At 46.9% G+C, this 15824-nt stretch overlaps 1 protein-coding gene and 1 long non-coding RNA gene across 2 annotated transcripts in view; both read right to left on the bottom strand.

Annotated features, from left to right (window-relative positions):
• LOC130529026 (uncharacterized) overlaps positions 1–377 on the bottom strand; it is an 839-nt gene extending 462 nt beyond the window's left edge. The window contains exons 1-2 of the long non-coding RNA XR_008951479.1: positions 169–377; positions 38–98 (exon numbers count right to left, since the gene is read on the bottom strand). This is a non-coding gene — a long non-coding RNA (uncharacterized LOC130529026). The remainder of the gene's footprint in view (positions 1–37; positions 99–168) is intronic.
• The window catches only part of LOC130529068 (uncharacterized), an 8602-nt gene extending 6253 nt beyond the window's left edge, over positions 1–2349 (bottom strand). Inside the window, exons 1-5 of the mRNA XM_057038964.1 lie at positions 2170–2349; positions 1487–1516; positions 1039–1293; positions 738–956; positions 551–655 (exon numbers count right to left, since the gene is read on the bottom strand). Of these exons, the coding sequence (XP_056894944.1) occupies positions 551–655; positions 738–956; positions 1039–1293; positions 1487–1516; positions 2170–2239 (679 nt within the window). The 5' untranslated portion in view covers positions 2240–2349. The remainder of the gene's footprint in view (positions 1–550; positions 656–737; positions 957–1038; positions 1294–1486; positions 1517–2169) is intronic.
• Between the last annotated feature and the right edge of the window lie 13475 nt (positions 2350–15824).

Below are 15824 nucleotides of genomic sequence, written 5' to 3'. Positions count from 1 at the left end.
CAGTGATGCTGGACGCTGCAGAGACGTGGGCACTTACAGGAGGTGGAAGTGGTTCTTGTGCGTGGACTGCTCTCAAAATGGCCATTGAATGTGGACGCCTGGATGGACGGAGAATCTTTTAAAACATTGATTTAAACTTGGAATCATCCCAGGACAGCCAATACCAACCTGCACGGTGTACTCTGTGGAGTAACTGAGATCTTTAAATACAAATGACGGCTTGGTTCCATTCCTGGTTTCCTTATGGGTTTTGCCTTCATACAGGCGCACAATGTAAAACTTCGACGGTCCGTTAAATCTGCTGATTTTATTAACTTTAACTGTAATCTGATTGTGCTCATGAACATCCAAATGCAGCTGACGTGGCGTTTCTGGTACTGAAAATAGGGTTAATAATAACAATTACACACAGGGAAGAGTTTAATAGTCAGAATACAGTGATTGTCATCTAAAACAGCTCACACATCAAATACTCACTTCCAGGTTCAGTCCTATCATCATGCAACAGAATTCTAAATAATCAGGGCATCTTCTCTGTGTCTCTGATTACCTGAACAGACGTGTTCCACGGTCCAGTTTTTACAGTTTGGAGGGAACGTTGGCTCTATTTTTGCAGGATATACATCTAAAGGTCTCATAGTTATGTGACTTGGATCTTAAAAATCAGCAAAAATAAAGACTTTTGTTATTATGTTTATCTTTATTTGTTCTTTCCGGCATGAATGTGTTGTACATACCAAGATTGATGAATTTGGTGAAGGGAAACGAACCACAGCTTGTGGAAACGTTTGTTGTGAAATTGGTGCAAATGTCCTTTGAATCGTATCTGATGCAGAAAGTGTCATCGTCGCGCAGTTGCATGTTGTTGGGTTGAGTTAGGAGAGATCGGATGTTCCATTTGCTCCGATAACAGATGTGTTCAGGTAAGGATTCGACATTTTGAAAGTCTTCCATCTCTAAAAAAGACGGAGAAACATGTTTGCAACAGCGATCAAATCCACACAAAGCTGGATGAAGAAAGGGACCATTGTCACTCACTCGGTTGCAGGGTAGCTGTGGTATTTTTAGTCTGGTTGCAGTCGATGACGCCGTGTTGAAGTTTGAGAGCGAGCCGGTGCCTGTAGTTGGTGCAGGGTTTCAGGTCCGAGATGTCTGAAGATGTTTTATCAGAAGAATATGTTTTCTCTGTCATATCGTCCTGCTCCTGCAGAGTTAGGATGTATAATCCACCAGTTGTAGAGTTACTGATGGTGAGTCTGAAGCCAAACTTGATGGGCTTCAGAGTGTAAGAACCTGTGAGGGAAACATTTATAACATAAATAATGAACACATTCTGATGAAGCCTTGAAATAGAAATGTCCTGCTGTATCAAACATTGTCCTTTCTGCACCCGTACATTCTTGCAGCCTGACTGAGAAATGTCTCGCCATTACAGAAAAAACAGAGGATCTTAGTTCCTGTGTGAAAACCTGTAAGATGTACTCACACTGTGGAGCTGCAGGAGGCTGCGTGGGGGCTGCACAGCACGTTCAAATGAGATAAAAGAAAGAGTAAAAAGCAAAGTTAAAATCTCTGACACACTCAGATCATGGAGCATGAAGAAGCTGGTGATGTTCAGTCAAACAGATTTGTGTTGTAGATATCAAGATAAACCACTCCAACCATCACTGGTGCATTTGTTGAGCTTGTTATAGCTGAGGTCTCCAAAATGTCTGGAGATTTCCCGGCGTCCCCCTCTTTGGACTCTGCCATTGACTTTGTAAGTTGGGAAATTCTGCTTTTAGTTTGTTTTTCCTCCGTGGAGGAAGAAAGACTGTTTTATTCATTTGGTCCTACTGGCTTTTGGGGTCTGTTTAATATCCCACCGTGACAGTTTTCAAAGTCTCTTGTGTTTTTTCTGTATACGTGCATAAAAAACAAATGGAGAAAATGGTCGTTTCTGCCCTCGGGTTTGATTGTAAGCGATTACATTTAAGGAAATTCTCCCAATATTCAAACAATTTATTTTTAGAAATCAAGAACGCTGCCAGACTGGCGGCTGAGGGGGGAACAATTTCCCACCATGATCAGAAGCACCACAGCCACCAAACAAGCTTAAAAAATAAATGAGTTTAAACTCCGCATCCGCGCTTACTTTCCTCACAGAACAGGTGATATTTTGGTACTTACGGGAGGCCAAAGTGACGATTCCAGCCCAGAGCAGGATATTCAGACCAAAATAACCTGCCATATCCAGCATACAGTCCTGATGGGAGTGAACCAGCCAAGCAAATGTCTCGCTGCTGACTCCAACAGAAAGGTTTGAAAATTGTGGCTTTTTTCTTGCGTTTTCTGATGCAGTTTCCTGGACTTGCTCCCCAAAACCTAAATACCGGTAGTGGGAGTGATGTCACAGCAGAAGACGCCTGCTTTTACCTTCACATCACTGCGACAGGAAGCTTAATTTCAGCTACACCACCAAGAACAGGAAGTCTTCTCTTCTCTAATATTTTCTTTCCTTATTTTCTTTCTAACAGTTTAGGAAATGATTTGTTAATTTGCAGTTCTCACACCTGATTCTGGGATAAATGTGGCACCATGCAGGTCTGATGCCTATTTATAAGCAGAGCGTCAGATGAAATGAGCCAGGATCTGGCATCGTTCCAGGGTCAAAGCTGGGGTCACAACTGGACAGATGGTAAATCTCTCCAAGAATTGTTTGTGATTCAGATAAATTGAATTTGACTTGAAGTTATGGATTCATATAGTGTGAACAAGGTTATGGATTCATATAGAGTGAACAAGGTTATGGATTCATATAGAGTGAACAAGGTTACGGATTCATATAGCGTGAACAAGGTTATGGATTCATATAGAGTGAACAAGGATGTGGATTCATATAGAGTGAACAAGGTTACGGATTCATATAGCGTGAACAAGGTTATGGATTCATATAGAGTGAACAAGGATGTGTTGACCTCAGACAGTGTCTGAGGTCAACACATCACTGCAACATCAACATCTCACACACGAAAAAAGTGAGAAAAGCAATTTGCAAGAAGTAGCGAGAAGATCGACATAAGTGAAAATCTGCTGCTCGAAGACAGACAGACAGACAGACAGACAGACAGACAGGCAGGGAGGCAGACAGACAGGGAGGCAGACAGACAGGGAGGCAGACAGACAGCTAACCTCATGTCAGGTATTGCGACCAGTCAGTTGCACGAACTCAGCCTGGGTGATAACCTCAGTTTCCTCATTCACAACCACGAGTGAAAACGTGCTACATTTTCTTCTGAGAAAAAAACCCCAAAACCAAAAACCCTCTTTTTCCATGTTGATTCACACGAGAAACGAGGCTCCAACTTCCCCAGTTTCTTTATTTGTGCTTTAGATTATTGTTGAAATCATTTGCTGCACTTCCTCCCCTATCCTCTCCTCTATCCTCCTCTCCTCTCCTCTATCCTCCTCTCCTCTATCCTCCTCTCCTCTATCCTCCTCTCCTCTCCTCTCCTCTACCCCTCTCCTCTCCTCCCACCCTCTCCTCTCCCCCCTCCTCTCCTCTCCTCTCCTCTCACCCTCTCCTCTATCCTCCTCTTCCCTCTCCTCTTCTTTATCCTTCTCTCTCCCCTCCTCTCCTCTCCTCCTCTCCTCCCCTCTCCTCTATCCTCCTCTCCTCTCCCCTCCCCTCCTCTCCTCTCCTCTCCTCTCCTCCCCTCCCCTCCTCTCCTCTCCTCCTCTCCTCTCCTCCTCTCCTCTCCTCTCCCCTCCCCTCCTCTCCCCTCCCCTCCTCTCCCCTCCCCTCCCCTCCTCTCCCCTCCCCTCCTCTCCTCTCCTCTCCTCCCCTCCCCTCCTCTCCTCTCCTCTCCTCTCCTCTCCCCCCTCCTCTCCTCTCCTCTCCTCTCCCTGCTATGAAACTTGGAATGAGGATTATCTGAGCCAGGACCTAGGACCTCTCCTCTGGTCCATACTCTTTCCAAGGGCCAAGCTGTCGGGACAAAGAGCTTTCATGTTCTGGTTTTACCCCTGAAACATGGAAGGTTGGATGAGTCCTGGGCCGTTTAAGCTTCACCATCGCAGGGTTTGTCGTCCATTAGATTGTGAATGATGAACTTAGGCGCCAGTTACAGTGATTCCACCGAGGGGAAACGTCCCCACTGGAGAGCCACACCTTTTGGCCACCCTGGTGGGGGCAGAAGTGTGATGTCCTTTGACCCAGGTGGCGTAACGGCTGCCCGAGTACAAAAGGAGCTCAAGCCCAGGCTGGTCAACACCGACGGGCGATGCACAGGCAGCCTCCTTTTCTTAGACGGGTGGTGGTTGATAACTGTAAACACACTGGAAGGTGGACGGGTCTGTCACAGAGCGGATCAATGATTGTGGGCATGCTCCACCCACCAGGAAGATGGGCTCTGGAGGACCAGGCAGCGGACAGCTGTTTCCATCTCTTGGTTCTTGTGGTCAGTCCGACCGTTGGACTGGGGGTGGATCTGAGGAAAGAACTCCCTCCAGAACGCAGATGCAAACTATGGTCCCTGATCAGAGACTGCATCAACCGGGATGCCGTGAAGGCAGAAGATGTGAAGCAACACCAGTTAACTGGGCCTCCACAGGAAGGAGGGCGGCCCGTAACAAAGTCACACTTCTGCAGTTCCTCTCTGTGGGTGACGAGCACATGGGCGGAGTCTCTGATCAGTGGCTGCTGTTGGGACAAGAATGCCCCCCCTCCCCTTACATCGGACGCATCACCTCCACCATAAATCGATGCACAGGGTCACACACTTGGAGGTCAGGACCAGAACTGAGCCTGGACTTGAGGATCCTCAAGGCGTCTTTTGCTGCAGGTGTCCACCAAAAGGGTACCTGGGTTAGAGGGAGGAGAGGGGCAGCCACAGAACTATAATTGTGGATGAACCAGCAATAAAAGTTGACAAATCCAAGGAAATGTTGCAGCTGCGTGCGAGAATCATGGACAGGCGAGGTGACAGCAGAAACCTTTGCTGAATCCAACCTAATGTTACCCTGGGAGATGATAAATCCTAGGAAGGACATGGAAGAAGAGGGAGTGTGAGAAGAGATGCTGTAGGATGGACTGGACATGATGCGTGTGTTGACGTATTGTGACAACTTAAGATTGCAAAGATTTTTTTTACACTCCCTGTCAACTATTTAATATTGTGGCGAAAGACACAAGCATCACGTATGTCTGTATTTAACTGCAGGTATGAACAACACCTGATGAGTCTCACAGTAAGTCTTCTAATCCTTCCAACTGTTCAAATCTGAACCACAAGAGCGCAGATGAGCCTCTGCCTCCAGAAATACAACTGCTGTAGCGCCTAACGGCCACTGGGGGGCAGTGTGGCTTCATGCTGCAACACCGCCTTGCAAACACAACTTCTATATGTACGGAACGGTGCATGGGGCATTACATGCACACACACACACACACACACACACACACACCACACACACACACACACACACACACACACACACACACACACACACACACGCTTCTTTTGGTTCCTATCCACCCATGACTGACAGCTTCTTAACGAGAGAAGCCTAGAGCATTTGCCCTCCAGGCCTTCACATAAACCATCAACATACATCTCACACACACACACACACACACATACACAAATACACAACCTCTCTGCATACATTCTCTGTCCTGTTCTCCCAGGCTGTATCAGGGTTGTCCATGGCATTTGTCAGTCACTGGGAGACGGTTTGAGGGTCACCGTTGTCATTGTGCTCCTATGAGACGGATTCCTGTTGTTACACAGTTGTTCAATAAAGCTCAATACAAACACACTTCAACGCCTCACCTCATTGTGCGGGCCACAATGATGAGATGGCATAGCTGGGAAGGTGAACGCAGAAACCCGTGGAAGCGTTTTTTACTCCTTCCCCACCCTCCAGCCCGCCTTGATTCATTCCTCCTCTCACCTCTGTTCCTTCTCTTTTCTTCAGCAGAGAAGAGAGGAGCCAATTAAAATACTGTGTGGATGGAGACGATGAAGAAAGACATACCTCCTCCATGACATTCTCTATACCCCCCGTGTTGTGACAGATCTGGCGCATTCAAACACAGGTGGAAGAAGTGTGGTGGCTCCCACCCTGCTGCCATTAAATGTTGATACATTTGTGCTTTATATTTATACACTGTATGAATATGAATGTATAAATCAAAATCTACTACAGAGTCTCCCACGTACATACATTACGCTCGCAAGCGTCAGAAAGAGACATTCCCACATGCCAAAGAAATACCTGATACAGCAGGAGGTGGAGGACGCATCCATTTTTTAGGTTTCACTCACACACACACACACACACACATACACGTCCTCCATGTATATGTCGCTCTGCAATCCCCTCTTTCTCCGCTCTTGTTTTCTTCTATTCCTGACCCAACATCCAGCCCTCCCAGGAGATCCCGCTTTATGCTGCCAGACTGGGCCTACTGGGTAACACACACACACACACACACACTCTGTGGACACAGTCAATCCAGTCCAACAGCAGCTCGCTACAGACCCTCTGTTGTGGAGGTCAGGAGCTGTGTGTGTGTGTGTGTGTGTGTGTGTGTGTGGGGGGGCTGCATGAGGACTCTTCTACTCAGGTCTACTAAATAGTGCATGATGTATATATTTACCTACTTGAATATAACAACGGAGGCCCTCAGGAGTGTGTGGTATACACACACACACACACACACACACACACACACACACACACACACACACACACAGTTAAACATTCCTCCTGTACAGATATGCTCAGAGAACATGGTCGTCTGCAGTATCAGTGATCTCTGGGTGAGAAAACCCAGAGGCACCAGTCTTCCTGTCTCACAGAAATCCAGTTCTGGTTTTTGAGAGGCCATTTAAAAAATCTGGACGGCAGTTCAATGACCCGGCACTAACGAGGATGCAACCCCGTCCTTCAAGGAGTAGCGTCTCTTATCTAGTGACCACACAGCGCTGCCTATCTGCTGACCGCCAGTGACCACCGGATAAACTGATTAGCCAATCACGCGGCCGAGCTACTGTAAGCACAGATATGCTGACGTGCGCTGGAATGTGCGGCATCTTTTTTTTGCCGGTACACTTAAAGCAGCTCAAAAGCGGGAGCTTGCCTAACGGTGTGGTGCGTTAGCAAAAAAAAGAGGCGTCCACAAAAACCAAGCAAACAATGGCCCCTCCACGGTTATCTGTCCGGTCAGATTGGACAAATGGTCGGCGGTGGAGGGATGGCGGGGTGGACGTGCGATGGCCCGAGTGTCAGGGACTCAGGACTGACCCATTTAATGAGGATCTATGGTGTGGACTGATGAAGGCTCTGACTGAGAGGCTGTGACAAGCCCTAATGCTCACATGTATAAATGATGTGGGAGGGTGGGAGACTGAAGGGGGGAGGACGGGGGAGGACAGTGGGATGTGCGGCTGTGTGAAATCAGCCCTCAGCGACACGTGCGAGAACGGGCCCGGAAACCAAAACACAAACCTGTCTGAAAAACTGGAAAATGTAGACAAACGTGCTGTAAAACAGGTGCAGAAACTCCTGGAAGTTGGTCGTTTCTGTTCTGCCAAAACTTTTGAGCGAGTCGGTCGGTGGAAGCGTCTACAAAACATCTCTCACACAGTTTATGCTCAGGCACAAACGCACAGAAAGATATCAAGAGACGGACGGATGCCACTCCAGAAGTCGACTAACAGAGGAAGTAACACACACATACAAAAACATGTATGTGTGTGAGTTACACACATTACACAGTTCCCCCTCTTGAGTGTGTGGAGCTCCAGTTTACCACCAAGGAAGTTTGCTGGTTACACACGTACCAGTTAGCACCAAAATTGTGGGGGTAGAATTAAATGTTGTCCTTGAGCTGGGTTATAGGACGTCAGAATGACCACCTGAGGCAAGAGCGCCTCTATCGCCCCCTGGTGGCAAACTACCATAAAGGAGGAAGCCCCTCCTCCTTTTTAGGTCTGAAAGGTTTCTCTTGGGAAAAAATGGTTTCTGTTTTTTCCAAGTGTTACTGAACCTTAACATAAACACAAATAAGTGTGCAGTTGAATAAATGTACGAATTTAATTGCTCAACTAAGGCCGGACTTTTTATTCTGAATTATTCGGACACGAGTGGCACGTCGGTGCTCGTGAGTGGTGGCTATTCAGAGAGCAACAGAGCGAACAATCAAAAAAAATTACACACAGCAATAACATAACGCACAAACACACACACTTATACACACTTTGTTATGTTGGGAGTGTTTGCCTCTGTACGGCTCCTGCAGAGAGGGGTTAAAATCCGATTGAGTCGATATCACTGGAGAATAACACATTCAACACGCAGCCTGAGTGTGTGTGCAGCGGTGCGCTTGTGTGTGTGTGTTTATGAGCAGGCAACACAGAGCCTAGGGACTTCCTCCCTTTCCGTCTGCAGCCCTCAGTTGAAATAGAATTGAATAGTCTGAATCCTCACTGGTAAATGTTCACAAAGTCAATACCAACTGTTAAGTCTTCCCTGCATTGGGGTTAAGGGCATTACCATTTCTGAGACTTCAGGAAAACACACACACACACACACACACACACACACACACACAATGAAGACATGCTCGCCAGCTGCCCCATGAGACGCTGAAATATTTTTTGAGCCTATTGCGAAATGCTTACTATACATTCTGTTTTAAAGGAAAAAAATCCCTCAACATAACAAATTCATTGAAGGCTTGTTTTCATTTTTGTTCGCTAATCTCTGAACAACGATCCTGGGAGGAGTTCGGTGTTCCCCCCCTCTTTTTTTTCAAAGTGACAATGGCGCCTGAGGGACGGTGGCTCCACTGATCTGACTAAGCATCAAATTCAAGAATGTTTAAGCACACGGAGGAATTGTATTAATAATAGCTGCACGCGACACATAATCACAAAAAGGATTCGAGGCTTGAGACGGAGGAGCGGAACGCAGCTGACACCAAAGTTTCTCCTGGTTAGAGACCTTTTCAAAGAAGGAAACGTTTTGTACGTCTGTTAGCCTGGGTTAATAATGCAGAACGGTGACAGTTTGGGGATTTACTGAACAATCTGAACATTAAAAGATGAGCCCGTGCTGTTCGTTAGTTGTGCTGTGACGACACACTGCTAATAATAATGATAAAATCTTCCTCTAAAAGCTTAAATCGCTTTTCCCAGCATGCAGTCTCAGCTACGCCGGTGTGCGAGATTTGGCGCCATCTAGCGGCGGGACGAGAGCACCGCAGAACCTACAGGAGACTGAAACTAATTTTTCCAACTCAAATTCGTCACAGATGAAATTTGTAAATTCCATGTGGAGTTGATTTTAGACTTAACGCTGGGGAAGCGATGAATTAAAACTGAAAACATCAACATTTAAAATGACCACAGATTCTAAATCTCGAGTAAAGCCGCTTAAAGGAGAATGTTGCCTTCACGGCCACGCGTTGGTGTTGTTAGACGCACAATGGACACAAACGTCCTCCGCCTAAAAGGAAGACTCACACTGATTCTTTCTGCGCGTGCAGACACATTTGGTCTGATAAATGAAAAGAAAACGCGTGAATCAAAAAAAATCCCCCGTGCCTCCTGTAGGTGGTGGAACCGCATCCTGGCGGTCGTTAACTCGGGTCGGGTTCGGGCGCGTAAAGGGCGTGTTTATGCTCGTGCGGCGCTGCTGTGTGATGAGTTAGTTTGGGCAAATTTGCTACCCCGTGTGGTGGCGAGCTTTACGAGTGGCGCAGCCTTTAATATGTCCCGCTGGCCATTAACGCCGGGCCAATGTGGACCTTTTATCGCGGCGCAGTGTCTCATTTGAAGAGTGGGCCGTAAAACCCCAGGCTCTGTCACTCAGTGGCGTTTAAACTAGGACTGATTGGAACTATCTCTGGCCTTTTGCTTTCGCACCTTCCTCCCCGCTTGCGTTCTTTCTCGGTCGCTGCATGAATAATGAATGAGGATATATGCAGGCTGGAGCTCAGATATTAATGGAGCAGAAAAATAGAGGGGGAACAGTTCTTTGTGCTGCCAGCCATTGCTTCCACACCCTGCTGAAGCCGCCCCTGCCTGGTCAGTTTTTCTTTTCCTTCTCCTCCTTTTCTTTCCTTATTTGTTCTTTCCTCCCGTCTGAGCCTGGCGGCTGCAGACGGCTCGGGCTGGACGGTGACTTTGACAGGAGATTGGCAAAGTTTTGGAGGAGGAGGAAGATAAACTGGGCATGGAAGGTGGATACTGTCCAAAGGCAACTGCACACGGACAAAATGTTTGTGTGACTTTGAGCAGAACAATATCGGCTTTGAAAAGTGGGCGAGAAATGAGAAATTCCAGCAGGAGAGCGACCATGTTTGCAGGAGGAAGAAGCCACTCAGACACTGGGAGAACATGCAAGCCACTGTTCTCGGTGGGAACATAAAATAGATAACGATGCTACCGAATCTGAGACCAGCTGTCCGGATCTGATCTTGGATTTGCTGGATCCTTGCTGCCGTCTGACCCCCTTCGCTGCCAAAGTTGACTAGAGAGCTGCGTCCTGGCTGTTGTCGGTTCGAGCAGCTCTCACTCAAGGGCATGGCAGGTCGCTGCCTCCTTTGTTTGCCCCCGTTCTGTCTTCCTTCCAGCCCCTCCAGCATCATTCGAGTCTGGCCAGAGAGGCCCTGAGCCAAACTGCGGCAGTCAAGGGCCAAATCAGATCAGAGGTCAGAGGACACTCACTCGATCCCTCGCTTCCGATCACTTTAAATCACCTATTCTTGAATCCCGGTGAGACGTAAACGCGCATTTTTTTGCGCCGTCAGACAGCTTCGTGGAGCTCCTGATGACAAAGGCTCGCAGACGTGGTACATGCGGCGTGCGTGGGGCTGGCAGGCGGCGAGGTCTGGCCCCGGGCTGGCAGAGTCACTGCCCATCCTTGGATGAGTCACCCAACAAGGCCAGAGGCCACCGATAATGGGCAGATCTGTGCCAGGACGTCTCCACACTCAGCCATGTCACATCCCAACCTCATACGGACCAACGCAGACGGGGAATTGCACTTCCTGTCCAACTGAGAGCTGGCTCCTGGCGGCGAGGCGGGCAGTCCTTGACCTCCGACCCCGTTACTGGCGACCTCCAAACACCGCCTGATCATCGTCGTTCATTTCAGACCACAGATGATTTTTCAAGGTGAGTTTTTTTTGAAAGAAAGATGCAGATAAATGTTTGTTTTTCATAAACCCACCAGACGAATGAGTAAATATGATGGACAAGGCTGAATTAGCCTTTTTGAACGGTGGCGAGTGCAGCTGATTAGTCTTTGTGCCGGCGCCTCATCGATACGTTTATACGCTCTCGCCGCTGTGACATCCTTCCTGCGGAGGCTTTGTACAAATCTAAGTTTGCACAACTAGTTAATGGGACGAGCGCGGCTGCATCTCCGTCCACGCACTCCAAAGGCTCAAATAAAAAGTGCGTTTCCACCGAGATGCAAGGTTTTGATCTGAGAAGTGAAGCCGAGTGTCAGTGAAATGGCGCGGAAAAAAAAACCGGAGTCTAGTTCAAAAAGTTTAAAACGTAACTTTTTTTTGTGCTCGCTCGGGCGAACGTTTCAGCTAATTACGCACAAAACCCTCACGCTCGCAGCTCCGATCCACCCGCACCGCCGTCTCGGCAGAGGACAAAGAAAACAAAGGAGACTGACAAACAAACAGCGAGTGAAAAAATATTTATATAAAGGGGAGGAAGCTTTCTTTCCATATAGCAGCTGAGCCGAGGCGACAGTGGCGTTTAATCAGTTGGTTTTTCTGGCGCCGTCAGCGCGAGCAGCCTCGGCGGTGCAGCCCTCTGATCAGCGCTGGGAGAGGGGCCCCCCGCTGAGCCGCTGCCGCCCCTGAACCACAGGTCAGTCCTTGGTGAGTAGGTTTCATTCTGCTGTCGCCTTCGCTGCGCTACCTCCTTCTCTCATTAAGATACGAGATGTGTTTGTGCACGCGCGCACTCGCATGGGCTCGTGTTTGGGGTTTTTTTTGTGTTGTTTTGCGCGCGTGTGTGTGTGTGTGTAGCGAATGCACCCCAGGAGTAGCCTAAAGGGGATGTGGATTCCCGGCCTCCGCTGAGATCCGGCAGCACAACCAGGATTTCTACCAGTGGGGGAGTTGTGTGGGTGTGTTTGTGTGTACGTGTGCGAGTGTGTGTTAGGGGGGAGACGCGCGATGCATCAAGTGACTCAGTGCCTCGGGGTCAAATGCACACACACAAGCAGAAACGGAGCTGGTGCTGCGGCAGGGTAAACAAGAGCCGACTGTTAGATCTCATCAGCCTCATCACACGCTTTATTATGCTAAATTGGGAATATACTGTACACTAATCAGGAATCCAGGAGTCGGGGGAGGGGGGGAGAGGGGGGAGCACTCAGCTTAAAGGTGAGGAAAACTTTGAATTTGAGTAACTTCTTACTGTGGGTGTTTCTGCAGCCAGCGCGGGTGGCGCTCCGGGTCCAAAGGTCGGGACCTTTCCCCTCTGGTGCGGTCCTCGTTTTGTATTCTTTTCCACAGGTGTGAAGCCGACTGACTGGTACCGGAGACTCCGGCTCTGGGATATTTGGATGGAAGTCAGGGCTCCTGTCTGTCGCTCTATGCTAATATTGGCCTTTAAACAGAATTCACAGAAAACACACTTGCAGCCGCGTGTTTGTTCACTTGCATAAATGCATACGAGGCTCATTTCATGCTGAACATCCGCTCGAACACAACAGAGGAACTCCACAAAGTTCAGGGCATCTATTAATTTTGAGACATTTGAATAACATCACAGTGTTTATTTAGCCCCGACGCCAGGCTTCATGTCTGACGACTAAAACTTGCTTCAAACCCACTTGATTTTACCTGTTTTTAGACTGTGAAAGATGATGCGCACAGGTTGAATTTGTCCGTTCTCTCACACACATGCACACACACATGCACACACAGACTCTCTCACACACATGCACACACACAGACACACACAGACTCTCTCACACACACGCACACACACATGCACACACACAGACTCACACACACATGCACATACACAGACACACACACACAGACACACACACACAGGTGTCCAAAGAGAACTGGGGGAAACAGGCTTGCCAGTCACACCGTTACCTATTCTGGAGGTGCCGAAACAAAGGTGTTAATTAAGAGTTTTGGCAAAATGCACGTTTGGGTGTTGTCATGTGAGACCGGCTGTAAACACGAACAGGTAAATGCTGTGTTGGAAAAGTTACTTAGCTAAACTTTGGTCTTTTAGAGGAAACTCTAGGTCTTTACTGATCAGATAGACAATACTGTGACCATAAAACACTGTCTTTTTCAAATGTTTTTGTTCTCTGTTCTTATTCTGCAAGTTTTTATATTTAATATTGTGTATACCTTTATTTTTTCTCTTAAAGGAGAAAGTACTTATTTACAAAGGAGCATTGTGTGCCGCTCTCTTTATTTATATATTTTGCTGCTTTAACACAGCCTGGTTTCCTGTGTCTTATCATACATCTTATATTCTTTAAGTGGCAGCATTTCATTCTGTTGAATATCTGAGTGCAAATATTTAAAAAAAACAACTTGGCTCTGATTAAAATTTGCTCCAAAATCTGTATTAAGTAATGAAAACATCTCTTGATTAAACAGCCAAACTGGTTGGGCACAGACAACAGCGCAGCAGCTCGGAAAAGCTGCTCGTGTACGACCTAATAAGATGAGATAGGAGAGGCTTTAAAGTGGGGGTCGGGCCTCCCCAGGGCAGCTCCCCACACGGTCAGGGGGGGCTGAGTGAATAAAGTGAAAAAATATTAGATTAGTAATTACATTAGTTCTTAAAGTGGGATCACACAGCACAGAGTGAATGTGTGATATGGTTAAAGACATGGTGAAACAGCGGTAAAACAGTATCGGCACAGCAGTGGTAATAAATATGTTATAGCAGTGGTATAACGGTACGTAATAAATATGGTATAGCAGTGGTATAACGGTACGTAATAAATACGTTATAGCAGTGGTATAACGGTACGTAATAAATACGGTATAGCAGTGGTATAACGGTACGTAATAAATACGTTATAGCAGTATTATAACGGTACGTAATAAATACGTTATAGCAGTGGTATAACGGTACGTAATAAATATGGTATAGCAATGGTATAACGGTACGTAATAAATACGTTATAGCAGTGGTATAACGGTATGTAATAAATACGGTATAGCAGTGGTATAACGGTATGTAATAAATACGTTATAGCAGTGGTATAACGGTACGTAATAAATACGGTATAGCAGTGGTATAACGGTATGTAATAAATATGTTATAGCAGTGGTATAAGGGTACGTAATAAATACGTTATAGCAGTGTTATAACGGTACGTAATAAATACGTTATAGCAGTGGTATAAGGGTACGTAATAAATACGCTATAGCAGTGGTATAAGGGTACGTAATAAATACGGTATAGCAGTGGTATAACGGTACGTAATAAATACGCTATAGCAGTGGTATAAGGTACGTAATAAATACGCTATAGCAGTGGTATAAGGGTACGTAATAAATACGCTATAGCAGTGGTATAAGGGTACGTAATAAATACGGTATAGCAGTGGTATAACGGTACGTAATAAATACGCTATAGCAGTGGTATAAGGGTACGTAATAAATACGCTATAGCAGTGGTATAACGGTACGTAATAAATACATTATAGCAATGGTATAACGGTACGTAATAAATACGGTATAGCAGTGGTATAAGGGTATGTAATAAATACATTATAGCAGTGGTATAACGGTACGTAATAAATACGGTATAGCAGTGGTATAACGGTACGTAATAAATACGTTATAGCAGTGGTATAAGGGTACGTAATAAATACGGTATAGCAGTGGTATAAGGGTACGTAATAAATACGCTATAGCAGTGGTATAACGGTATGTAATAAATACGTTATAGCAGTGGTATAAGGGTATGGAACAGACTTAAAAACATACCTTGTGTATTTCCTGAGCTACTACTGGACAGTCTAAGAAACTTTGCCGTGTCAGCACTGGTATGTGAACGGTGTTTGTGCACGTGCACCTGCGCTGATGCACGTGGCCAGACCAGAGGATGCGTTTGAATCTGAACCTGCGTGCACCGGGGCGGCTGTCATCATCATGCTCACGATGAAGCCCCTTCTTGCCTCCTGACTCGGGGGGGGGGGGGGGTGGAAGGGCGCCTGTCGTTTGAGGCTCGTAAAGCAGGTGCACGTCAGGGGTGTAACGGTCCTGCTGCTTTGGTGTCTCCTGTGAGCTGTCACAGAACACGCAACACAGAAGAAAGACATGAAGACGAGACAGAGAGATGGAAGAGGACAAGAGGAGGGAGGAGTCACGGCGCCAGGGGAAGGGACAAAAGCGAGCGGAGCCAGGGTGGGTGTAGGGAACAAGGAGACAAAGAGAGGAAAGGGGAGAGGACGGAAGGACAGATACTGAGGAGGACGGAGAAAAAGTCAAATCTTCAGGACAAAAATTACACAAGAAGAGCGGGATTTGGTCGAGTTTTGGTCCTATTCTGAAATCACTGTAAGTTAGAGAAGTAATAAATAATATCACACACACACACTCACACACACACTCACACACACACTCACACTCTGCCCTGGAGGTGTTTTGACAGAGCTCTTTCTGTCTCAGAGGTGCAGGACTGAACGCAGCGAGAAGTCCTTCCAGCGAGCTGCCGTCTCTGTTTAATATGCACACATGCATGCTGTGAATATATAGCGTTCATACGGGCACGTATCACTACTTTATTTTTAGACTTCAAGTCACGTCCTTTGCA

This window comes from Takifugu flavidus, chromosome 7 (assembly GCF_003711565.1).
Source record: "Takifugu flavidus isolate HTHZ2018 chromosome 7, ASM371156v2, whole genome shotgun sequence".
NCBI classification, from domain to species: domain Eukaryota; kingdom Metazoa; phylum Chordata; class Actinopteri; order Tetraodontiformes; family Tetraodontidae; genus Takifugu; species Takifugu flavidus.
This window is presented reverse-complemented; position numbering and strand designations above follow the sequence as displayed.